This window comes from Chrysemys picta, chromosome 9, assembly GCF_011386835.1.
Source record: "Chrysemys picta bellii isolate R12L10 chromosome 9, ASM1138683v2, whole genome shotgun sequence".
NCBI classification, from domain to species: domain Eukaryota; kingdom Metazoa; phylum Chordata; order Testudines; family Emydidae; genus Chrysemys; species Chrysemys picta.
The window spans coordinates 38,111,493-38,137,426 of NC_088799.1; the positions used below are offsets into that span (position 1 = coordinate 38,111,493).

Consider the following 25,934-nt stretch of genomic DNA (forward strand, 5'->3'; position numbering starts at 1 on the left):
AATATAATTACAGATTATTTTCCCCGCTCTTCTAAAGCAAAAATAAATATTTGATGAAAACAAGTTTACAATGACATCATGGAGGGAAAAAAGAAGAAAAAATAATTTATATAAAGAGATGATATCTAGGAAAAAACGGCCCCTTAGAAAAGAGGAGCTGTTTATATGGTCAAGTTGACTAGAACAGTCAGTGGGGCTCGATTTCATGTACTACCCCATTTCAAAGCTCCTATGTTAGGGTTTAAGAGCCTCAACATGGGAACCTAAGATATCCCTAATTAATTATGCATTTTTAAATTGGCCATATAAATACCTCACTCTTTTCTAATGTGGCTACTTTTATAGTTATGTCTGTTCTGGCTGCACTGTTTGTTATCAAGAATACACAATGGCTTGGGTTGGAGAATAAAGCATGATGAAGATTTTGTGTTTGGGGAACAGCATCATAAGAAAACTTGGACTGTGACTGATGATCTATTTTCTCTTTTTCTTTTTTATCCTCATCGAGTTCCCAATGAATAAACATCCATAGGAATTCCAGCTGTGACGTGATCAGACATTTTAAGAGCATAAAAGGTGGTTTGTTTTTTTGTCCCACCTATATGCCTGTACATTATTTTTTCTGGAATGCCAGCCATAAGTTACTATTTAGATGCATGATGTAACTCTTTTTCCTCTTTGAATTAGGAACCCGAAGTTCAGGTTAAATACCAAGTAATAGATATCATGGGAAATTAAATAACAGACACTAGTTGTTCTTGCAGCTCTATATGAAATATAGTTCTTCATGCATTTTAACCTTTATTTGTTACTATACGTTTTATTTTAGGTAATGGGCCTCCTGACTAACCATGGTGGTGTACCTCACCAGCCCCAAACTGATTATGCCCTCTCACCCTTAACTGGGGGTCTAGAACCAACCACTACTGTATCAGCCAGCTGCAGTCAGAGACTAGATCATATGAAAAGTTTAGATAGCCTGCCTACATCACAGTCCTACTGCCCACCAACTTACAGCACCACCGGTTACAGTATGGACCCTGTCACAGGATACCAGTATGGACAGTATGGACAAAGTGAGTACCAGGTGGATATTTATGTTGTGCAATGACTGGGTCATACCCTTAGTAAGGTAACTGTCTAGCTACAGTATATTTTTCTTCTTGTAACAAAGGAAATGGGGAGGATTGATTCTAACCTATGACTTTTTCTTCTCTTCATAATAGAACTATGTTTGCTGCTAAGATAACTGATTGTTCAAGCAAGATTTCTGCTGCATAATTATTTTCTTAAGTGATGTCAACAACATCTTGATGTTATTAATTGTTGAGACATGAAACCTGATTGCCATTAGGTAAAACATAAGGGTTGTCCAAAATGAAATAACCACTGGCATTCCAGTATTAGAAACACATGTTTTTAATGAGGTCAGCTCAAGAATCATTATAGTATATAATCCCAGATACATAGAGTTTTGTCAAACTTGTCCCAGGAATAAAAATATTAGTCCCTTTCCTTTGATATATTTGTATTAAATATGACAATGTCAACCTGTAGTTGACATTGCCCCTTACTGTGAGGTTGTCACAGCATGACTTAAAGAACTTCTTTTGCTTTCTTACAGGTGCCTTTCATTATCTGAAGCCAGATATTGCATAAATGAACTGTCCACTTCAAGTTAAAGCTTGTCTTGTTTCTGGTCTCACTCCAGTGCTTGGATGGGAGGGATCTTCTCACCAAAATGCAACCCAAGCTGGGGCAATCACAATAGAGATACAGGATCATTCTGTTCTTTTCTCGCGTCATTGCTTTCGATAGACATTTCGACATGTTGGACGTAACAGTTCAGAAGACAAAGACCAAGAGCAATAAAAAATAAACAAATAAATAAATACAACACAGTTCAGCGTGGGCAGGTATAAAAAATGCTGAAGAATTTAAAATCACTGACTGACAAAGCATTCCATTTTATGTTGCTGAAAAAGCATGCATTGATTTGGATAAACAAAATATTCTAAAACTTAACAGTTGAGCTCTGCAAACTCAGACTCTTGACATCCGATGCTGACTTTATTCTAACTTTAAAACTGCTCAGTTTCTGAAGCATGAGCAGGAGAACATTTTGATTTTACACACTGGAAATTGACATCAAGACGAAATGTCATGGTCTGTAGGAAGCTAGGATAGATGTAAAAGACTTCCAGAACAAGTTAATGGTTATCTTATCATTCTTTTGTAATCATGTTGTCAAGAAATGTCACATACAAGTTTTGCTTTACAATTAACAAGATATTGTGTAACATGAAGAAATTTTTTTGCAATTTGTGTGTGTGAAGTTTTCCTAATCCATGTTACGTTCTGAAACAAACACGGAAAAGGAAACAACAACAACAAAACAAAGTGACTTTGATTTCCACAACTGCCTAACAATGTGCAATACTGTGTACCTCACACAAGCTTTGGGATCATCCAAAGTGATATAGATAGAACTATATTTTTGCAGGTACTTTTATTTTTGCAGTACATATTTCATTATGATAAAATGCAGAAGTGGTGCAGTCCGTAGTACAACAGAATCTGGCTCACGAGTCATGACCATTTTCAGGAAACAATACATTTGAAATGATTACGTTTACATTCTCTTTTAGTGATGTACAGGACATGAACAGAGATGTCCCTGTATCTGACATGTACTTTTAAATTATACAGTGATAGCTAATATAGAAAAAATAATAATAGGAACCGAGGTTTACATAAGTTTGTGTTGTGACATTTTAGAATGTCAATAAATTTGTGTTTTGAAATGTTAAGAGGAACAGGAAGATGGAAGGCAGTGTTATTTATTTCTCTTTATTCTTGGAACAATGAATGAGGTAGGACACATACATTCCTTTTAGCATTAAGGACTATGAAGTAGTGAGATAGTGAGACTAGGTGTAGTACAGAGATTAGTTCACACATTGGTCTTAAAAGGTGATGGAACAAAAGAAATATTATCTTTGTGTTGCAGCCTCTACCAACAACACATGTGTTGTAAAAAAAATGTCTTTCATGTAAAAAGTGCAGTAAATATTTACTATTTATAATGAATAAACAGTTATGAAGACTTGCAAAGCACTGATTATTTTGTCCTAAACTGTGGTATTGTGCTAAATATATTGATACAATTTAACCTGGCTATCACAAAGGGGGAAAAAAATGTTATCTTCAGTTCAAACTGTTTTTATTATATAAGCACTCTGCACACATTTAAGACAGGGCTGTCCATAGGCAGCCTATGAGCCCCACGGGCTGTTTGTATGACAGACTCATTACTACACTATGCGTTTTCATGTGGCATTTTGCAAAGTATGTATCCCATACTGCAGCAGGAAAGCATTGTGCTTTTGCCAGACCTGCATAAGGAAAGGACAAAGAGGTGAACCAGTACCTGTGGGGTAGGGATGTAGGGTGGAGGGTTGGGTTCAGGGTGGGTGCAAAGGGTGGGGTGGGGGTTCAGGTTTGGGGTAGGGGTACGGGAGCAGCTCTCTTGGGATGGTTTCACAAAATTCAGAGTCTCCATTTGTAATAGTTTTGCAGGCTACGTGCTAAAATGTATGTTCCCCAAGAGAAGAATCAATAATTCTAATTCAGTATTACACACAAGTAGATTACAAATGCAGATTTTTTTAATTGAAATTTCAAATGTATGATTTTCTTATTTATTTATCAGAAGGGTTGGTTAATAAATAGAATTGCATTTTGGAAAAATGAATTTTTTACACTTCATTCAAAAAAATTCAAATTATTTAGTGAAAAATGTTTAAATGAAATATAACATTATTTTTAAAATAGTGTAGAGGGGGAAGTTCTCCCACTTTTCCATACTTTTTTTTCTTTTACTTTTATTTCACTGGAAGGGGAGGGGAATTGTAAAATAAATTGAAAAAACTCTGGTTATTCTGGATGCAAGTGGGAAACAGTGGCTGTTTACATTGTTGCTTCTTCATATATGCTACCATTGCAGATCATAGGATCATAGGGCTGCAAGGGACCTCAAGTGGTCTAGTTCAGTCCCCTGCACTGAAGGCAGGACTAATTATTATCTGGACCATCCCTGACAGGTATTTGTCTAACTTGCTCTTAAAAATCTCCAGTGGTGGAGAGTCCACAACCTTCCTAGGCAATTTATTCCAGTGCTTAACCACCCTGACAGTTAAGACGTTTTTCCTAATGTCCAACCTAAATCACCCTTGCTGTAATTTAAGCCCATTGCTTAAATTACCTCTTGTCCTATCCTCAGAGGTTAAAGAGAACAACTTTTCTACCTCCTCCTTGTCACAACCTTTTATGTATTTGAAAACTGTTATCATGTTCCCTCTCAGTCTTCTCTTCTCCAGACCAAACAACCCCAGTTTTTTCAACTTTCCCTTATAGGTCATATTTTCTAGACCTTTAAACATTTTTGTTGCTCTTCTCTGGATCTTCTCCAATTTGTCCATATCCTTCCTGAAATGTGGCGACCAGAACTGGACACAATACTCCTGTTGAGGCCTTATCAGCACAGAGTAGAGTGGAAGAATTACTTCTTGTGTCTTGCTTACAACACTCCTGCTAATACATCCCAGAATAATGTTTGCTTTTTTTTTTTGCAACAGTTTGACTCATATTTAGCTTGTGATCCACAATGACCCCCCAGATCCCTTTCCACAGTGATTGTTCCATCCTAACAGAAGTACTTTGCATTTGTCCTAGTTGAATTTCATCCTATTTACTTCAGACCATTTCTCCAGGTTGTCCAGAGCATTCTGAATTTTAATCATATCCTCCAAAGCACTTGCAACTCCTCCCAACTTGATAGTGTCCGCAAACTTTATAAGTGTACTCTCTACAGGGCCAGCTCTGGCTTTTTTGCCGCCCAAGGCAAAAAAGCCTCCCGCTGCGTCGCCCCTCCCCCGCAGCGCGGCAGGGGAGGGTGCTGAGCCCGGCCGTGGGCCGCTCTCCCCGACCGGCCGGAGTGCCGTGGGGAGGGTGGCGAGCCCGGCCGGGGCTCCGCTCTCCCCGGCGGCCAGAGCGCCGAGGGGAGGGCGGCGAGCCCGGCTGGGGCTCCGCTCTCCCCGGCGGCCAGAGCGCCGGGGGGAGGGCGGAGAGCCCGGCCGGGGCTCCGCTCTCCCTGGCGGCTGGAGCCGCCGCACCCCCCCCCCAGGTGCCGCCCCAAGCATAAGCTTGGTGGGCTGGTGCCTGGAGCCGGCCCTGACTCTCTATGGCTGCCATTATCTAAATCATTGATGAAGATATTGAACAGAACCTGACCCAGAAATGATCCTTGTGGGACCCCACTTGATATGCCCCTCCAGCATGACTGTGAACCACTGATAACTATTATCTGGGAATGGATTTTCAACCAAATATACACCCACTTTATAGTAGCTCCATCTAGTTTGTATTTTCCTAGTTTGTTTATGAAAAGGTTATGCAAGACAGTATCAAAAGCCATACTGAAGTCAAGCTATGCCACATCTACCACTTCCCCACTATCCACAAGGCTTATTATTCTGTCAAAGAAAGCTGTTAGTTTGGTTTGACATGATTTATTCTTGACAAATCCATGCCGACTGTAACTTATCACCTTATTATCTTCTAGGTGTTTGCAAATTCATTGCTTAATTATTTGCTCCATCATCTTTTCAGGTACTGAATTTAAGATGACTGGTCTGTAATTCCCCAAGTTGTCCTTATTCCCCTTTTTATAAATGGGCACTATATTTGCCCTTTGAAATCTCTCCCATCTTCCATGACTTTTTGAAGATAATCGCTAATAGCTCAGATATCTCTGTCAGTTCCTTGAGTATTCTAGGATGTATTTCATCAGGCCCTGGTGATTCGAAGATGAAGCACCATGAGCTCTATTCTGTTATCCTTATATTTCAGCACCATCCTCTTCCTGGAGTTTCTCCTCCTCAGTTACTGTAGCTTTGCAGGAACTGTCTGTGATTTCTCCCTTTCCTCCATCTCTGAAGTGCTGGTGACAGAGTGCTTTCCTGACCTGAAGCTAAAAGACAGGCATTTGAGCTGACTCCATCTTCATTTGCTCTGTCACTGGGCTCTTTTGTTCTCTACCCCCAAGCACTTCATAATACAATAGATTTATGCAGAGAGGGAGAGCTAGAGACAGCATGGCTGAGCAGAAAGTCAACCAGCCCACTCACATATCCTTGGAAACAGGGCATTGGGATGAACAGTCCTTAAGGAAGGGAGGAGCAGGGGACATAGAGGCTAAAACCAGGAATCTCCTCCCCAAATTAGGAGACTTAAGATGTGCCTACTGAAATGCTTGCCAGAAGTGCTCATAATTATGTAGATCCTTTGTATATCTACATAGGTCTTGTGTTATACTAGTTTTTTGTTTTTGTTATCAAGTTCTAAGCAGAAATGGTTCTGGAGGGCCATACATGCAGCCAAAATATGAACCCCAACCACCTGGAAGGTAAAACTGATACGAACTATGAACACTGCTTCAGTTTGCTTTTGGAGATAGCAAGTATGAGCTAAAGATTTTTTTGTACATATAAAAAACTGACTACATATTGTGTAATATGGAGTCCATTCCTGGATCCCTATGTGCAGCGGATGACCAATCAATTATTTAATAGATACCAGAATTCAGAAGAATTTCTGATCTAAAGATGAATCAAGAGCACAGCCGTGACCTTTAAGAAACTACCTTTATGCTCTATGACATCATCCAAACTTTTCATATATTTTCTTTCTTTCTTTCTTATTTATATGTTGAGTCACGACCAAAAAAATCCTTGCAGCTTGGTACATATTTGATTTGGTGTCTATGTTAACGCCTCTTTACTTATTTTTGTTGTTATTTTGAATAAGCTGCACTGGTTATATGTTTTTAAATGGTGTCAATTTTCCAATTTTTTTTCTGGGCAGTAATACAGTGGTCACCATTCAAAAAACCTAAATTTTCCAACAGTTTTTGCACAGTGGTCTCTGGAAGCCAGAATTTTCCACTGGAAACAAATACAGTATTTGAGATACAACAGTGTGGTAAGTGCTGGTAAATGTTAACACTGTTGTAGAGAGGTTTTCAGAGATTTGAATGGCCATTAGCAACTCCTTGAAAGTCAACGAGCGTCAAGCACCTACCCACAATTTATGTGTTTGAAAATCTGTGTGTGTGTGTGAGAGAGAGTGAGAGTGATTTAGGGCCAATTTTTCAAAGGTATGGCACCTAAAGATACAAAATAAGAGCTTCATGGGATTTTCAAAATCATGCAGGCCCAGATTTGTAAAGGTATTTAGGCATTAGCGTTGCAATGCTAATCTAATTTAGAAGCCTAAATCTCATTTTCAAAAGTGATTTAGGCACTTAGGAGCCTAAATCCCATTCATAGTTAACTTTAGAAAATGAGTTTTAGGCTGCTAAATTAGTTAAGCATTGCAACGCTGAGTGCAGCAATGCCTAAATACCTTTACAAATCTGGGCCTTAGGCCTTAGGCTGATTTCAGTGGGCAATAGGTACCTAGGTGCTTTTGAAAACCCCACTGGGTGTCTACTTGCATCTTCAGGCATCTATGTACCTCTAAAAATTTGGCCCTTAGTGTGTAACCTAGAGCTTCATCATTCCTTTATAGAACAACCAAGATAATTTTATCCAGTTAAAAAAAAAAAAAGCTAATTTTACTAACCTATTTATGTAACCAAGATATATTTTAATTTTTCAAAGGAGTGAAGCTGAAGGTAGTCAGTAAAGCATGCTAATCACTGCAATGACATATAGGAAAGTTACTTCCTGTTACCAGAATGCTGTTGATTATTGCTGATGTGTAAAAGGTAAGTTTTTCATGTGTCAGCAACTGTGAAAGCCCTTCGATGTGTTCTATATGTAATGTTTTTCCTTTTGGCCTTAAACTCCATAAAACGTAATTCCTAATAGGGAAATATATAAAATGAGCACAAAATCGGTTCAAGCCATCGACTGTCAATGAAACAGTCAAAAATAATATCTGGAACCCCTGAACTTCTACCCATGATTCATTACAATATTGTATTAGTTCATATTGCTTCACATAACAGGTGCATGAAAAGCTGCCGCCTGAGCAACAGCTCCCACTTTCAGTCTGGTTTGGATCTTCCAAGGGCTAACAAACAATGGCTGTACATTTTTAGTTGATTGCTAAATGCTTTTCATGTAATGTATGGATACATATTTTGCTTCCATGAGTATATATAACATCCCCATGTTCATAAAGCAGAGCCCATAATAGATCTGCATGGCTGTGAGTATATTCTGTATATAGTTTTATATATATTGTATGTATGTATGTATATATATCAAGTGCACACATATATAGAGACTCAGAATTACCGTATGAAAATAGCTATGTCAGTTAGAATAATGCTGTAAAAAACTTGCACCAATAGCTGAAATACAAAAATAGGGAGCCTGCTACTACTCCCAGGAGTTTTGCACTGCTGGCTGTACACCACCCACGCCTTCTGGCTATGTGTGGGAAACTTGTGGAAGGTGGCAAAGTCATGCTGTGGGCCAAGCTGGAAAGCAGTGCTCTGGCCAGTCCCCAGCCAGTGGAGTGGTCATTATGTGACAGGTCTTAATCCTATAAACTATGTCTCACCTGAGTAGTCCTTGAAGTCAATGCACATATGTAGGATTGGATCAGACCAATCAGAAAATGCTTTGTTGACTTACTGTTACACTGTGTTCCCACGAGCAAGTAGCTGCGGCAAAGTGCAGCATACCACCAAAAAGAATCAATGGAACAACATTGTTTAAAACATTGTTTGATGCATTTGTGTTGCCTCGGAGTCAATGACCAAATGGCCTTATAACGCTGAGCACTTGTGGCTAGCCAGCCAGTATGGCCTTTGGACATGCACTGTTTATTATCCAACCACTCAGCCGATGTCATAAAAAATCACAATAAACCCGGGAAGACGCATTGCTTTTAACCTTTGCTGAATAATTTAATAAAGTTAGCTTCATACACAACTATGAAAGAGTGGCTGCTGATAAGAGCAGAACTATTGCTTTCTTGTCTCAGACCTGGAGACAGTTCAGTAGCTTTATCAACTATTCAGCGTCTTCATCATTGGTGAGGCTTATCCCTCACATTACCAAATGTTAAGCTGCTTGTTTCTTCTTTGCCTCACTTCCCTTCTTTCAGTTCTCAGCCTGATATGGTTTCCTGTGCTGTGTATGATTATAGGACAATGCTTTCAGTTTTTCTGAGGGCTTCTCTACACTACCGCTTAAGTCAATGTAACTTGCATCGCTCAGGGGTGTGAAAAGCCACTCACCCTGAGCAACGCAAATTACATTGACTTAAAGCAGTGTCCACATTGTGCTATGTCGCCGGGAGGTGGAGTAACTATGCCAATGGCAGAGTGCTCTCCCATCAGCATAGCACGCCTTCACCAGACATGCTACAGTGGTACAGCTGCATTGGTGCAGTTGTGCCGATGTAGTGCAGTAGTGTAGACTAGCTTTTATCCCTGTGTGCAGTTATTCTTATAAGTGCAGCTAAATGTTCTTAAATACATCCACCCTCCCGCTATATACACCACTAACCCCGATATAACACTGTCCTTGGGAGCCAAAAAATCTTACCTCGTTATAGGTAAAACCGCGTTATATTGAACTTGCTTTGATCCACTGAAGTGCGCAGCCCTGCCCCCCCTGGACAACTGCTTTACTGTGTTATATTCAAATTCGTGTTATATCGGGTCACGTTATATCATGGTAGAGGTGTATGTATGGCCTATGTCTTACTAAATGGATGTACTGCTTCTTTTAAAAATGTTTGTGATATATTTTATCAAAAGAATAGTCCATAATTCTGATCCTGCAGTTCTTACACCGGACAGATTAAAAGACATATAACGCCCAAAAGCTTTTCATACACTACCTTGGTGCTTGCATATGTACACAAACCAGTGGAGCATCACATAGGGGTTTTCACAGATTCTTAGATTTTGAGGCCAGATGAGATCATTAGCTCATGTAGTCTGATCTCCTGTATAATGTAGGCCATAGAATTCAATCCGGTTCTTCCTGTACTGAGCCCAGCTACTGGTGTGTGACTGAAGCATATCTTCCAGAAGGGCATCTAGTCTTGTTCTGAAGACTCCCCTTGGTTTCCACACTCCCACACGAATCGTGTATGTGTACTACATCATGGCGGGTGTCACAAGGCTGTAGGACAGTACTAATTGACAAGGTTCAGATCCAGCATAACCCCAAGCAATGGCGGATGGCTACTATTCTACCCCATTGCTAACAGTCACCTGCAGCAGACCAGCCTCGTGACCATCCAGAACTTACCCAGCTTGCCGAGGCTCAGGATTTGTTCCCCCTAGCTCTTCTGCTTTGGAGCTCCCTTCCCCCCATCCTCAGCCCTTCTACGCTGACTTTTCTCTTGTTTGAAGATTTGCCCCAACAGGAGTTTTGCCCAAATAAGGCCTTCAGGACTGGGCCAATTCTCTTCCATGAGAGTTCTGCATGCATAAGCAATGTGGGATTGGACCCACACTTTAGATACCAACTTTATTAATTGGTCAGCCCACGTGGAGGTGGGGCAAAGTTGGCTTTAAGCCACACTGGGACCCTCCCAGTTCTGAGCTGTCAATGGAGCCGGTGCAATCCCCAGGCCTCTCTGAGGTCTGCCTATAGTTGGCTCTGCAACATGGAGCCTCACAGACTCTCCACAGAGAGCAATGTGACTCCATGCCTCCTCCTGAACATGTCCTGGGCCATTCCCCTTACATTAGGGCTTGCAAGGGGGAAGGAAGCACCATAGGATGACATTGTGATAGCCCAGTGTGGAGCCTATGCTGCGGGAATTCTCCGACAGCTTTGTGGCTACACTGCCAAACAGCATACAGGGAACAATTGAAGGACGAATCCCTCCTCTAGTTCATAATATCATGAAGCTGTAGCTATGCCACTATAACCCTGTAGTGTAATCACAACCTACAGTGACGGAAGGGTTTTTTCCATTGCTGTAGGAACTCCAGCTCCCTGAGTAACAGTAGCTAGGGCAACAGAAGCATTCTGCCAACAGCCCACCTGTTTCTACACCAGGGGTTAGGTTGGCAAAGCTATGGGGCCCAAGGGTATGGATTTTTCACACCCCCTTAGTGCTGTAGCTATGTCCACCTAAGTTTTAAGTATAAATCAGGCCTCAGGCTTAGCCACTGGTGTTCCTACCTTGGATGATTCCCAGCTTTGACATTAATCTTTTATTTTATTTCTACTGATAAAGCTACAAGCATTCTTTTAAAGGAAAAAGTGGTGAAAGCCTCAGCCACACTTTACATTCAATTGGTTTCTTTCTTCAGCCTCAAAGTCAACTGTAGTTCCTTGTAATATAAACATTTAATTACACAGTCTGCTTGATTTTGTTACTTTAAATGAAAGAATTAAATTTAAATTGGGACTGTGCTGAATTTGGTGGGGAAAGATATGCAGAGTAGCGAAGAAACTCCAAATGATCAATAAAAAAGGTAAAATGTTGATTTAGTGGCACGTTTGTATTTTATTTTTAAAAAGTAAGGAAAATATTTTAAAAGGTGATTGCTTAAATGATTTTAAATTATAATTAAAAAAATACCTGTAGAGCAAAGTGTAAAACAAAGTCCAATTGCGTATTTCTTTTATAACTGAGATGTGTACTTAAGTATGTTGTAGTTTAACCCGTAGTCAGTGTCTATTATTTGTCCCTTTCTATTTTCATTCCTAGAGGAGGGGAATCTACAGTATTAAATAGCCAGCCTCTGTAGCTTGTGACTTTATCTTAAACAGTAGAAACTCATGTGATCATTTCTAGAGGTCCATATTTTACTTGGTGAGGTGTCAGCTGTGGTTAGCCAGCCAGTAAATCTTATTTAGTTCTCCTATCAAGTCAGTCCTGAGTTCCCAGTTCACCCCAAACACCCATTAACCAGGCTGTAATGTGGAGGAAAGCATTACTACACCATTTGCATTTCTTAATTTTCTTAAAGTTCATTTTACACATTGTAGAATCTCAGGTCAAGGTTTTCAGAAATGACTGGTGGTTTATGATGTACCAGCGTTCGGGAGCGCAATTGGAAACATCTTAGAAGAGCCTGCTATTCAGAAGGCTCGGCACTTTCTGACAGTGTCTCCAGTTCGGTACTACAGCGCGTTGAAAATTTTCCGATGGACCATTTTTCCAGCTGATTCAGTGAAATTGACACATTCCGTGGGAACACGTCAGTTAGGACAACATTTCAGAAAAACTGAGTACAAGCATTTCGATAAAGGGTCAGGCAAATTTAAAAATCTCACAATTTCCAGTTCCTGTGCATTTCTACCCAAAAGCAGAGGCACCCAGACTAAGTAATCACTTTCAAAAATCTTAACACCAGTATCATAATGGGTTAAATCATGGCAGGCCCAATGCAACTGGAGGAGGGCAAGGGATTGCTGTCACCCTGCGTGACCTTCCCAAAAATGGGCCAGGAGGAGGCAGTCATAGTATACCAGGCTAGCATATGCTGCTCCCCTACAAGGGGTATTGCAGGTGGCTCCCCTTTCCCCATGGCAGTCATAGAGCTCTAGCCCTGTAATACCTGAAGTACAGGGCTGGGACTTATAGGTCTGATTTTATCATAATGGCCAGATCCCCAATGGGAGCCAGCCAGGGGGAGTGGAACTGCCGGGTGGGGGCTGGGCTAGAGCTCCTGCAGTGGAAATATTGAGGCTGCTCTGTCCTCCTGTAAACTTATGCATGCCTGAGTGGGACGGAGGTGAGAGCAGGACCCAGAGGGGATAGAGTCAGGGCTGGTGCGAGGAAGTTTCACGCCCTAGGCCAAACTTCCATCTTGCGCCCCCCCCCCCCAGCCCTGCAGCAGCTCCCCACCCCTCCGTGGCAGCTCCCCCCCCGACCTGAGGCACCCCCCCGGGGCAGCTCCCCACCCCCCAGCCCAGGGATCCATGTGGCAGTTCTGACCCAGGGGAACCCCTGGGCTGCTGGTGGTGCGCTGACTCAGGGGAACCCCTGGGCTGCCTGCCAGCGGCTCAGACTCCCTCTCCCTCCCACCGCAGCGGCCACTGTAAAAAAAAAAAAAATTGGGGGCACCGCTTTTTGGCGCCCCCAAATCTTGGCACCTTGGGCAACCGCCTAGTTAGCCTAAATGGTAGCACCGGCCCTGGATAGAGTGGTTGTCATGATGCACAGGATGGGGTTGGGGAACAGGGAGCAGGACCTGGAGTGGCAAGAATAGGTCTGGGAGAAAGTAGGAACCCCTGGCACCCCCCTTCCCACCCTGGAGCCAGCTGCCTCTTCCCCATAGTCACAGAACATCTCCTCATTTCCCCTTCTATCCCGCCACACCCTCCCCCGCCCACATAGGATCTGCTGGGTGTTGGAAATTTTTGAAAATCTGAGCACTAAGTGCTTTAACTGGGTTCCTAAACTAGACCTGAGTTCTTGAGAAAATCGGGCCCCAGTTGAGATTGGGGAGCACTGCCTTCAGGATAAGGTCTCCCCAGCTTTAACTGAATGGTTTCAAAGCTCCAGGAACTGATGTTATGATACTTTATAAGAGAATAGGAAAAAAATACAGATTCCAGACTGAGTTTATGGGCCCAATCTTACTCCAATTAACTTTAGTGGAAGCTGGATCAGGCCTTATATCACTGTATGAGCATAGGATGTGTCATCAAGAACTGCTAAGTTCCAGTCCCAGCGCTGCCGCATATGCTGAACTGGGTGGAAAAAAATATGCATTATGGCCCCAGTACAGCAAAACACTTAAATATGCATATAACTTGGAGCATGATGAGTAGTCCTACTGGAGTGGCACTACTCACATGCTTAAAGTTAAGCCCATGTTTATTCACTTTGCTGAATTAAAACCTGTGAGGCTTTGGCTCTCCATTTGCCGATCTGTAAATTGAGGATAATCCTACTTCTTTGGGATGTTATGAAGCTTAATTACTTAATATTTACAGATGACTTGGAAGGCATATGCTGTGACTTTCAAAGCCTCCTTGGAGATCTGGACACATTGAACCATTTTAAAATCCCATAGACAGCTTTGAATGCCTCAGTAGTAAAGTGTTACATAAGTGCTAAGTATTACTATGGCCTGAGATAAATCTGTTTTCTTACATTTCATATTATTATTATTATTTTATTATATTTTAATAACCACTTAAAAACAGGAAAGCTAGTCTAGCAAAACAACTGGTGAAATCCTCATTGCTAAGGAGGAGCCTTTTATCCTAAAGGCTTCTATAAAAAAAAATACAAAGAATAATGGACTGGAGATCAGTCTTAAAGTCCTGTGCACTGACTTTAATGGGAGTTTTGCGTGTGTAAAGACTGTGGAGTGAGGAAAGTAAAGAGCACCAGGGACTTATGATTTCTGAAACTACAATTCTATGGCTTCTATCTGATTCTGCTCAAGTTCATCAGGAAAGATTCACTTTGGCAGCTTATTCAGTGACTAAATCTTGATATTTTTCTGGCTTAATTCATAACATAACTGTAAGCTATTGCCTTGTGTTTATATTTCCCATCCATTTCTCACATTTCCAAAGCATACTGATATGCGATCCTGGCAGTTTAGCTACCATAATTGGCATTTTTCTAGGGCCAAAAGGAAACCAATTCCTTACCCGCCATACTTTTTTAATTTCTGAAAAGACAAGAAGTAACATGATTAATCCTCTTTTTGATCTTTTTCCCTCTTTGAGTTTCCCTTATATTTGTTTCCCTTTTAATCTTTTATTTTCTTTTTAATCTTCACTTATGGTCCCCCCCACATCATTTGAAGAATTCCATGTACTTATATCTTTAAAAGAATTGGATCGTGCTACGGAAATGATTCTTTAGGATCCTGTTCAAAATACCATTATTCACTTTTGGCTATTTGGGGCTGGAGGTGGGGCAGTGCTGGTAGAGAACAATTTTACAGCAGCATTTACTAGGACGTTTCATTGGATTATTATTAATTTATATTAACAGAACATTAATCTGTTCAAGTAAATACAAAGTCCGTGTGCAGAAACACCTTGGGCTAGATTGTAAATTAGACTATGTGTCTGCACAGGAGTATAAGAGATAATAAGCAACTCGCATTCACTATTCTCTGGGCTATCTGTACCATTGGTGCAGTTGTGTAGGAATAAAGGGGTTCTTCAGGAGTGGGTGGGTTCAGCACAGCTGACCCAATGCAAAGGATGGAGTAATGATAGGCCAGCAGCAAATTACTTCCTTCTTCCCATTCCCATGCAGCAGCTGTGCCTCAGTTCCTGGGGCTGATGCTGGGGTGTTGCAGTTTATGCACCACCTAAGGTGACCAGACAGCAAATGTGAAAAATCGGGACAGGGGGTGGGGGATAATAGGAGCCTATATAAGAAAAAGACCCAAAAATCGGGACTGTCCCTATAAAATCCAGACATTTGGTCACCCTAGCACCACACTTTGCTCAAAACTGTGCCTAAAAACACAGTCTAACCCTTTGAGTTTGGAGGAGGGTGTGTATACAATAGCATGTACATTCCATACTTTATAATTCTCTTGTGCATATGCACACAGAGCCTTCAAATCCTCGCTCGAGTCAGCAGTGTTCGGTCTGCAAGCTGAGCCGGCGCTAGGTTTTTTGCTGCCCCAAGCAAAAAACAAAAACAAACAAAAAGAAAACCTCTGGGAACGCAACTGCCAAAAGCAGTGGGGGAATGCGGCCCCTGAAATTTTGCTGCCCCAAGCACGTGCTTGGTTTGCTGGTGTCTAGAGCTGGCCCCGTTTGCAAGCCTTTCCTCATGTGGAGCCCAATCTGCTACTCCTACGCACATGAGAACCTTACTCCAAGAGTAGGATCATGGAAATTGGTGGTGGTATGTTAACACTCAATAGAAGAGCGAAAAGATCTGTCTATGAGTAACTCTTATGTGAGATGGACCTATAGTTATCTTAGGCCTGGTCTACACTATGAGGTTAGGTCGAATTTAACCGTGTTAGGTCGATTTTATCATGAATGTGTCTACACAACCAACCCTGTTCTGCTAACCTAAAGAGCTCTTAAAATCGACTGCTGTACTCTTCCCAGATGAGGGGAGTAGCACTAAAATCAACCTTGCTGGGTTGAATTTGGGGTAGTATAGATGCAGCACTGTGCAATTCGATGGTATTGGCCTCTGGGAGCTATCCTAGAGTGCTCCAATGTGACCGCTCTGGACAGCACTTTCAACTCCGAGGCACTAGCCAGGTACACAGGAAAAGCCCCGGGAACTTTTGAATTTCATTTCTTGTTTGGTCAGCGTGGCGAGCTCAGCAGCACAGGTGACCATGCAGTCCCAGAATCGCAAATGAGCTCCAGCCTGGAGCGAACGGGAGACACTGGATCTGATTGCAGTATGGGGAGAAGAATCTGTGCAGGCAGAACTCCGATCCAGCAGAAGAAATGTTGATATATATGCCAAAATCACACAGGGCATGGTGGAGAGAGGCTACACCAGGGATGCACAGCAGTGCCGAGTGAAAATTAAGGAGCTCAGACAAGCCTACCAAAAGACAAAGGAGGCAAATGGTAGCTGCATGTCAGAGCCCCAGACATGCCACTTCTATAATCAGCTGCTTGCCATTCTAGGGGGGGACCCTACCAGTACCACAACACTCTCCATGGACACTGCAAGGTGGCAGCCTCACGCAACACAGATGAGGATTTTGTGGATGAGGAAGAGGAGGAGGAGGAGGAGAATGCACAGCAGGCAAGCGGAGAATCCGTTCTCCCCGGCAGCCAGGACCTTTTCATCACCCTGGAGCCAATATCCTCCCAGGGCCTATTGTTCCCAGGGTGGCAGAGAAGGCACCTCTGGTGAGTGCACATTTGTAATGACACTACAGGGATTAAAAGCAATTGTGTTTAAAGTTTGATTTGCCCTGAACAATTGGGATGCATTTGCGGCCAGTACAGCCAATGGAAAAGTCTGTTAACGTGTCTGAGGATGGAGCAGGAATCCTCCAGGGACATCTCCATGAAGCTCTCCTGGAGGTACTCTGAAAGCCTTTGCAGAAGGTTTCTGGGGAGGGCTGCCTTATTTCATCCTCCACGGTAGGATACTTTACCACGAAAAGCCAATAGCGAGTGGTCTGGAATCATTGCAGCACAAAGATGGCAGCGAATGGTATTGGGTTTTGGTCGCATTCATGCAACATTCGGTCTTTATCTTTCTGTGTCAGCCTCAGGAGAGTGATATCATTCATGGTCACCTAGTTGAAATAGGGGAAGTTTTGTAAGGGAACAGTAATCCCCTCTGTTTGCTGATCCCCGACACATTAGACTCCGGGCATGCTAGGCTGTTTGTGCTTGGCTAAAAGTGATCATCCCGGAGAATAGCCACGCGGGGGAGAGGGAGGGCGGGTGGGGGCGAGGTGTGCTGCACATCCATCCCAAAACTGCGGCAAACACAACCAGCATTGGTTGCTATGGGAAAGAAGGGCACTGCAGATTGAAACCATTCCCACATATTATGAACGAGGAAGACGCCAACCCCATATACCCTTTGGCTTACCATGGCTGCCTGCAAACCAATTTCTCTTGCCCAGCCGTGTGTGATGTGTCACCATACCGGCAGGAGCTCAATGTAAAAGGCAAAATGCAACCTTCTACCTAAAACACATGTGCTATCTGCTGTGAATTGCTTGATTCACTGTAAAAGAGTCTCCCTTTTCTCAGAAATGTGTCTTCTTAAAAGTCTCCTCTCCCCCTTTTTCCCCCCTGCAGCTGCAAATGCTTCTATGCTCCCTGCATTAACTCCGTCCCTGAGGTTATCGCAGATTAGAAGGCGAAAAAACTGCACTCGCGATGATATGTTTTCAGAGCTCATGCAGTCCTCCCGCACTGATAGGGCACAGCTGAATGCATGGAGGTATTCAGTGGCAGAGGCCAGGATAGCATACAGTGAGCGTGATCGGAACATGCAGGAGGAGATGCTGAGGCTAATGGGGGAGTAAATGGACATGATGAGGCATCTGGTGGAGCTGCAGGAAAGGCAATGAGAGTACAGACCACCTCTGCAACCATTGTGTAATCGCCAGATTCCATATCCTCCTCACCCAGATGCCCAAGAACAGGGGGAGGTTCCGGGAACCCTGCCGTTCAACTCCAGGGGATGGCCCAAGAAACAGAAGGCTGTCATTCTAACAGCTTTGATTTGTAGTGTGGCGACAATAAGCAATGTGGCCTTGTCCTTCCCTTCTCCCCCACCCCACTCCGTAATCAAACCCTTTGTACACCCGGGCTTCCTTTTACTAGTCAGCATTGACGGTGCTCTCAAGTTTTTTTTTAATAAATAAAGAATGAATGGATTCAGAGCAATACCAGCTGTGGTTGCGGGGGGGGGGGGGGGGGAATTGGCTTACAGAGAAGTACATTCACCAAAGGGGGTTGCTTTACATCAAGGACAAACACACACAACTGTCACACCATAGCCTGGTTAGTCATGAAACTGTTTTTCAAAGCCTCTCTGATGCGCAGCACACCTCGGTGTGCTCTTCTAATTGCCCTGATGGCTGGCTGTTCAAAATTGGCTGCCAGGCAACCTGCCTCAACCTTCCACCCCGCCCTAAATGTCTCCCCCTTACTCTCACAGATATTATGGAGCACAAAGCAAGCAGCAATAACACTGGGAATATTGCTTTCGCTGAGGACTAAACTGTGCCAGCACCCTTTTAAATGTCCAAAGGCACATTCTACCACCATTCTGCACTTGCTCAGCCTATAGTTGAACTGCTCCTTACTGCTGTCCAGGCTGCCTGTGTACAGCTTCATGAGCCATGGGACCAAGGGGTAGATTGGGTCCCCAAGGATAACTATTGGCATTTCAACATCCCCAACAATAATTTTCTGGTCTGGGAAGAAAGTCCCTTCTTGCAGTTTTCTGAATGGTCCACAGTTCTGAAAGATGCGAGCGTCATGCACCTTTCCCAACCATCCCACGCTGATGTTGGTGAAATGGCCCTTGTGATCTACCAGTGCTTGCAATACCATTGAGAAGTACCCCTTGTGGTTTATGTACTCTTTGGCAAGGTGGTCCAGTGCCAAGATAGGGATATGCGTTCCGTCTATCGCCCCACCACAGTTAGGGAACCCCATTGCAGCAAAGCCATCCACTATGACCTGCACATTTCCTAGAGTCACTACCCTTCTTAGCAGAAGGGTATTGATTGCGCTGGCTACTTGGATCAAAGCAGTCCCCATGGTAGATTTGCCCACTCTGAATTGATTCCCAACTGACCGGTAGCAGTCAGGCATTGCAAGCGTCCACAGGGCTATCGCCACTCGCTTCTCAACTGTCAGGGCAGGTCTGATCTTGGTATTCCTGCCCTTCAGGGCAAGAGAAAGCAACTCACAAAGTTCCATGAAAGTGGCCTTACGCATGCGAAAGTTTCGCAGCCACTGGGAATCATCCCATACCTGCAACACTATGCGGTCCCACCAGTTTGTGCTTGTTTTCCGGGCCCAGAATCAATGTTCCACTGTATCAACATGCCCCAATGCCGCCATGATATCCCAATTGCCACATTCAGGAACTTCTGTGTTCATGTCCTCCTCACAATCTTCCTTGTGCTGGCGGCTTCTAGCTAGGCTCTGCACATTCTGCAGGATAATGCATGAGGTGTTTGCAATGCTCACAAAAGCAGTGTGCAGATGAGCGGGCTCCATGCTTGCCATGCTCTGGTATCTGCACGGATAACCCAGAAAAAAAGGCGCAAAATGATTGTTTGCTATTGCTTTCAAGGAGGGAGGGAGGGAGGAAGGGCAGACTGACAACATGTACCAAAACCACCCGCAACAATGTTTTTGCCCCATTAGGCATTGGGAGCTTAACCCAGAATTCCAATGGGCAGCAGGAACTTTGGGATAGCTTCCTACAGTGCACCACTCCGTGAGTCGATGTTAGCCACGGTATTGAGGACGCACTCCGCCGACCTAATGCGCTTAGTGGCGACATGCATGATCGACTGTATAAAATCGGTTGCTACAGATCGACTTCTATAAAATTGACCTAATTTCGTAGTGTAGACATGCCCTTAGAAGTGTTTCAGTAACACCATCACCATCAAATTAGGCCTGAATAAAGACTGGGAGTGGATGGGTTACTACAAAAAGTATCAGAGGGGTAGCCGTGTTAGTCTGGATCTGTAAAAGCAGCAAAGAGTCCTGTGGCACCTTATAGACTAACAGATGTATTGAAGCATGAGCTTTTGTGGGTGAATACCCATGCATCTGACGAAGTGGGTCGTCACCAACAAAAGCACATGCTCCAATACGTTTGTTAGTCTATAAGGTGCCACAGGACTCTTTGCTACAAAAAGTAATTTTCGTTCTGCTGATACTCACACCCTTCTTGTCAACTGTTGGAAATGGGCGACGTCCACCTTGATTGCATTGGCCTTGTTAGCACTACAAAAGTAATTTTCCCTCTCTTGATAGTCACCCCTTCCTGTCAACTGTCAAGAATAGGCTACTTCCACTTTAATTGAATTGGCCTCCTTAGCACTGACCAACCACTTGGTAAGGCAACTCCCATCTTTTCATGTGCTGTATATATATATACTGCTTACTGTATTTTTCACTCCATGCATCTGATGAAGTGGGTTTTAGCCCACAAAAGCTTATGCCAAAATAAATTTGTTAGTCTCTAAGGTGCCACAAGGACTCCTAGTTGTTTTTGCTAACACCATAGATATTTGTGAAAATCATTTGACCATATATTAAAAAAACAGGCTAAGCATGTTATTTTCAACCAATTTCTACTGAACACTTCCCCAGAAACAGTGCTGCAGCTCCATAACATGGACACACTTAAACATAACAGTCTATCATCGCAGAAGTAATTGTAACATTTTATAATCACATTCATCCAAGGCCTGATTTTCCATTCACTCTCAGGTGAGTTCAGTGGTGTTATTTTTTGACTTATTCTGCTATAAGCAAGATCAGAATCTGGTGTAAGTAAATGACTGAGCAAGCTAGGTAGACTAGACATATAGATTAGCTCAATATTCTCCTCAGTATGCCCTTTAAAGAAAATTGCCAGTTTTTTCTTGAAGCAAATCTATTTGCAAACAGATAAAAAAAATCTGATTTGCAAACCTTGGAAAATTGGAGTTGAAATCCTTTTTTCCATTACAGCCACGTAAATTAGGAATGACTCCACTGAAGTCATTGGAGTGCCTCCAGATTTGCACAAGTGTAATGATCAGATCTTGCTGCCAGTGAACTCCATGGTAAAACTCTCACTGACTTTATTGAGAGCAGGATTAGGTCCCCACATCTGTTCTTAGTCCACAAGAATAGTCCTATTGAGGAGAATAGAATTATTCCTGTGAGTAAGATGAGGAGAATTTAGCCCTAAGTGAGAGCTGGATTTGGCACTGCTCTTTATGGAGATTTTGCATCATTTTAAAGGCTAATTTTTAAAAAAATCATTAAAATGTAAAGCTGTAAATTTCTTCTATAAATTGCATCTTCTGCATGTATTTATACCATAGTCTGCTGTTCATATAAAATTACAGACTTCACTTTCATCTTTCTTTTTACAAGAAACCTCTAATGACAAATGCAGGCAGTTCAGTGATACTGATATACCCCAATCTTAGCATGTGAATTAGTCATCATACAATCAGTTCAGGGGTCAGGCTTAGAGAAACAGTGCAAAGTTTGCAAAATGTTAGTTGGGTGAGGTGCTTTCCACTTCAAAGTCACTCCCCAGAATTTAGATCACAGAAAAAAACAGCTGGAATTGTCATTTGTGCCAGTAGAACTATTTTTTGTGTGTGTGCAAGATAAGGTTTCACTACTTTGTAAAACAACAGTTTACTTTAGAATGACTTAGCCTGTAAAACACAATAGGAAGCGGGAATCCACAGAGCACTGCTTTGCTATTATCATGCAAGTAGACATGACCTGTGACAACCCACACTGAAGACAACTTAACCCCTTGCTCCTTGTCTGAAAATACTCCATGTAGTCCACTTGTCACTGACAGTCAAGGATTTAATTTTCCAAGAAATATTTACAAGCACTTTTCTCTTTTCTGTTCAGAAATTTTTCTTTCATATTTCCAAGGTGATGGGTGTGTGTGTGTGTGTGTGTGTGTGTGTGTGTGCAGTTGTATACTACCAGCGCTAATATTTACATAGACATACAACATCAGATTTCCTTTTTAATCTCAGATTTGAGCAGAAGCTAGAGTTTCACATTTAAGCCTACAGTTAGAAGAGCACGTGAATGCTGAGCCAGATTTTGTCTAGGATTAGATTCTGTTACCCTTACTCACAAGAGTAGGAACATCCACCATATGCAGTCCTGTGGATTTTAACAGCACTACTCAGAACAAGGAGCCAGTCAGTGTGAATAAGGCTGTCCAAATCTGGCCCATAAGAGGTATCTTTTTGTATAGTCTAACCACTGGGGCCTTCATTCAGGAAGTTACATAAGCACATGTCTGACTTTAAGCACATGAGTAGTTTCATTGAAGTCAATGAGATTATTTACGTGCCTAAAGTTGGGCATATGCTTTCTGAAGCAGCACTTAGTTTTGCAAGCCCCCTTTCCTGCCCCACTGCTGTTTTTAAAATCATTTCACTCAGTGACCTAAAGTCATTTCCCCGAACATTAAGCAGTCACTTAAATTGCATCTCATTATTATTCTATTTTTATTATTAATAGACTTCACAGTGGATGGAGGCTTATCTGCCAAATGCCTCTTTATCAGGTGACTGAGACCCAATAAGTGCTTAACAACATACCTTACCAAAATAGGATATGGTTAAGAAGGGGCTGATCCAACTCCCAGGAAAGCAAATGGAAAACTTCCATTGACTTTAATGAAGGATGGATCAGGCCACAAGTCACTTAGCTGCCTTCAGTTTCTTAAGACATGCTTTTTAATTCCTGAGAAAAGCAACAGCATGAACCAAACAGCTTTAGCGTCTCTCATCTTACAGTGTATTTTGCAAGTTCTGGAAGGAAACCTGGACACAGAGAAAAATGCTACAGCGAAAAATGAGCCAAAACACAAACCATATGACAATGCCTATTTCTTCATACTCTTTGTCATGTTGTTTTACTCTTTCCTGGCATTAACTGTCTTTTTTGGTTATGTTCGCTCCAAGAAAGCCATTTCAAAGAAAGATCCTTACCAGGAATTCATCGAGGATAAGGATCGAAGCAAGAAGTGGAACATGACCCGGCCGGTGGTGGTGAAATTTGACTTTGAAGAAGAAAGTATTCTTTGAACTACTTAAACCAAAATATTCTGCCAAATGCACTGGACTGTCTCTGTTGCCTACATCTCAAAGGAAGATCTATGCATTCCTCTTGATCAGCTATGTCCAGCACAATAAGTCAAACCATTGCTTAGAAATAGGTAATGGAAAAAGAAGTTTCACATTTTTTATGAATGCGTTTGCTGGAATGTTGCTTTTATACATATCAGAGCTGGTTCCATTGTACTTTACAATGGAGGGAGACATGGTCATTTTTAGCACAGCTTATGATTCAAACTTGGAGGAACAAGAATTGGATTCCTTCCTACACCGATTATATTTATTAAGTTTAGAATGTGGGTGGAGGGAACTGATTTGCACGCGCACGCACACATGCGCACACACACACACACACACACACTCTTACATTTCCAAAATAATGTTGTCACTTATATATATTCTAGTCTAGAAATTAAATGGTATAAACCTTCACTGGGAATACAGTGCTTCTCACAAATAGCAGAATTTATTTTACTTTGCTTAAACCAACTAATACTATTTAATATGTAAATATAGCAAACTCTTCCTGCCTTTCCCACCGGTCAAAGATTAATTTCACATGCAGTAGCAAAAAAGATCAAAACACCATCTGCAAAATGTAATTAAAATGCATTTAGCGGAAAAACAGGTTACGTATTCATTGAATTTTATTCCTTTTCCTTTTCCATCAGTTAGATGTATTCATTCTTTGCCAATTTCTCATTTGAAATGTATGCTTCAACCCTAATGAGTGGTGGCTACAATTGATCACAAGTGTAAAGCTGAAACTGCCTGTCTGAATACACCCAAAATATCCTTTTACTTGCTAAAGTGCCTGACAAGCTTCATTTCAGAGTTGTTGCATTTATATATGTATTGTCTATTTACCCAATGTAATTGGATTTGTTTGCCCTTGTTTATTTTCTTTAACACATTATCTAACTCATATAATAATATGAGTGAATTACCATAGTTGATTTTAAACATATCAGTGTGCCGATTAAATACAAGAATATGTGCAACAAATGTTTTCTGATATGAAAAATATGTATGGGTGACATTTTCCTGAAACTTATATTTGTTTGTATTCTTCTCTTGGGTCTCAAAAATTTACAGGTATTTACTTGTTTGCAGTGGTAGCCATGTTGGTCCCAGGAAATGATAAGACAAGGTGCATGAGATTTTTTTTATTGGACCAACTATTATTGGTAGAAAGTATAAACTTCTGTTGGTGGAAGGAGCTGAAGAAGAGCTCAGTGTAGTTTGAAGCATGTACCTTCCACCAACAGAAGTAGATCCAGTAAAAGATATTACCTCACCTACCTTGTCTCTCTCAGGTATTTATTTCTAATTGGACCATGTTAGTGGATATATGAAACTAATATAATTAAATACCTCTCTTTTGTATTGCAGGTAGTGTTAATATACAGTGCTACCCAGAGGCGTTCATGAGCACAATACTGATTTTCAGTTGGTATGTAGGCTCGGGTTTGTCTGAACATGCATTAAAACTAAAGCTGAGCAAATAATTCTCAATAAATATTTATTTGGAGAAATTAGTTTGCTCATGGAATTGCTGTGCAGAGATGGAGATTTCCTCAGATTTATCTGTTATTCACAATTATTTGTCATTTTTTTCTTTTTGTGTGCGCAGATTTTAACTCTTTGGACTGTAAATGAATAGGCCTTTATTAGTATTAGGTATTTAATAATTAAGCTATGGTGGTTAGTTGTGATTGGTCCGATATGTCACATGATATTACTTCTGGATGAGCATGCAAACACTTCTGGTGTAAAAACTCATATGTGCAAATGTACAAATACTCACACCTGCAATGTTGAAATTCGCGTTCTACAAACCTTCATGTCAGTAAAACTAGACTGAATAAATGGTACACACAAAGCAATACACTTAGTGAATTCATTTAAAATTTGCAGTATCCACCTAGCTTTATCTGAAATGTTTTAGAAATAACATTGTGTATGAAACATATTAATTTACGTAAAAGCTATCACTATCCTTCATTTGCAGTAGTTTGGGGTAAAGAAATGGAGGTCAAAGTCATCTGTGTTTACTTCAGGCCAGCAAACTGGGACTGTGTTAAAAGAGAACTGCTGTTGCTTGGAGACTCATAATTAGATCTGAACAAATAGGGGGAATTATTCTACAGAACACTGAGCCCTGGAAGATGGTTCTATATTTCATTGTCTTCTCAATATGTGTGTAGATATTACTCTATGTATTTGTTGAAAATCTCATCAAATTTTTATCTCGCTGTCATTGTTTTAAGTTGTTTTCCCAAAAGTTCATACTTAAAAATGATGGGTAACGTGCATACTGAAAATTTAAAGTTCCATCGCCAAAGTGTCACTGAAGCCCATCGTCATTTATTTTTGTGAGCTCATTGATCTGGCTCCTGACAGCTACCTGATAAGCCACAATAAGCAAACTTCTCTGAACATTACTTGGAAACATGCTGCCATCATGCAGTGTTTTAAGTTGTTTGCAAATACTTATGTCTTGTTTATAATTAGACTGCAAGATCTTCAAGGCAGGGATATTGCACTTCATCATGAGCCAGCCAGAAGACACAAAGACCCTTCATCTGCTGCTGCCCTCCATGGAGGCCAA

At 41.7% G+C, this 25,934-nt stretch overlaps 1 protein-coding gene across 2 annotated transcripts in view; it reads left to right on the forward strand.

Annotated features, from left to right (window-relative positions):
* Positions 1–3,109, forward strand: part of PAX3 (paired box 3) — a 111,310-nt gene extending 108,201 nt beyond the window's left edge. For both annotated transcript variants that reach the window (XM_042853579.2, XM_005282530.4), the window contains exons 10-11: positions 830–1,076; positions 1,625–3,109. In XM_042853579.2, the coding sequence (XP_042709513.1) occupies positions 830–1,076; positions 1,625–1,659 (282 nt within the window). In that variant the 3' untranslated portion in view covers positions 1,660–3,109. The remainder of the gene's footprint in view (positions 1–829; positions 1,077–1,624) is intronic.
* Positions 3,110–25,934: the final 22,825 nt, after the last annotated feature.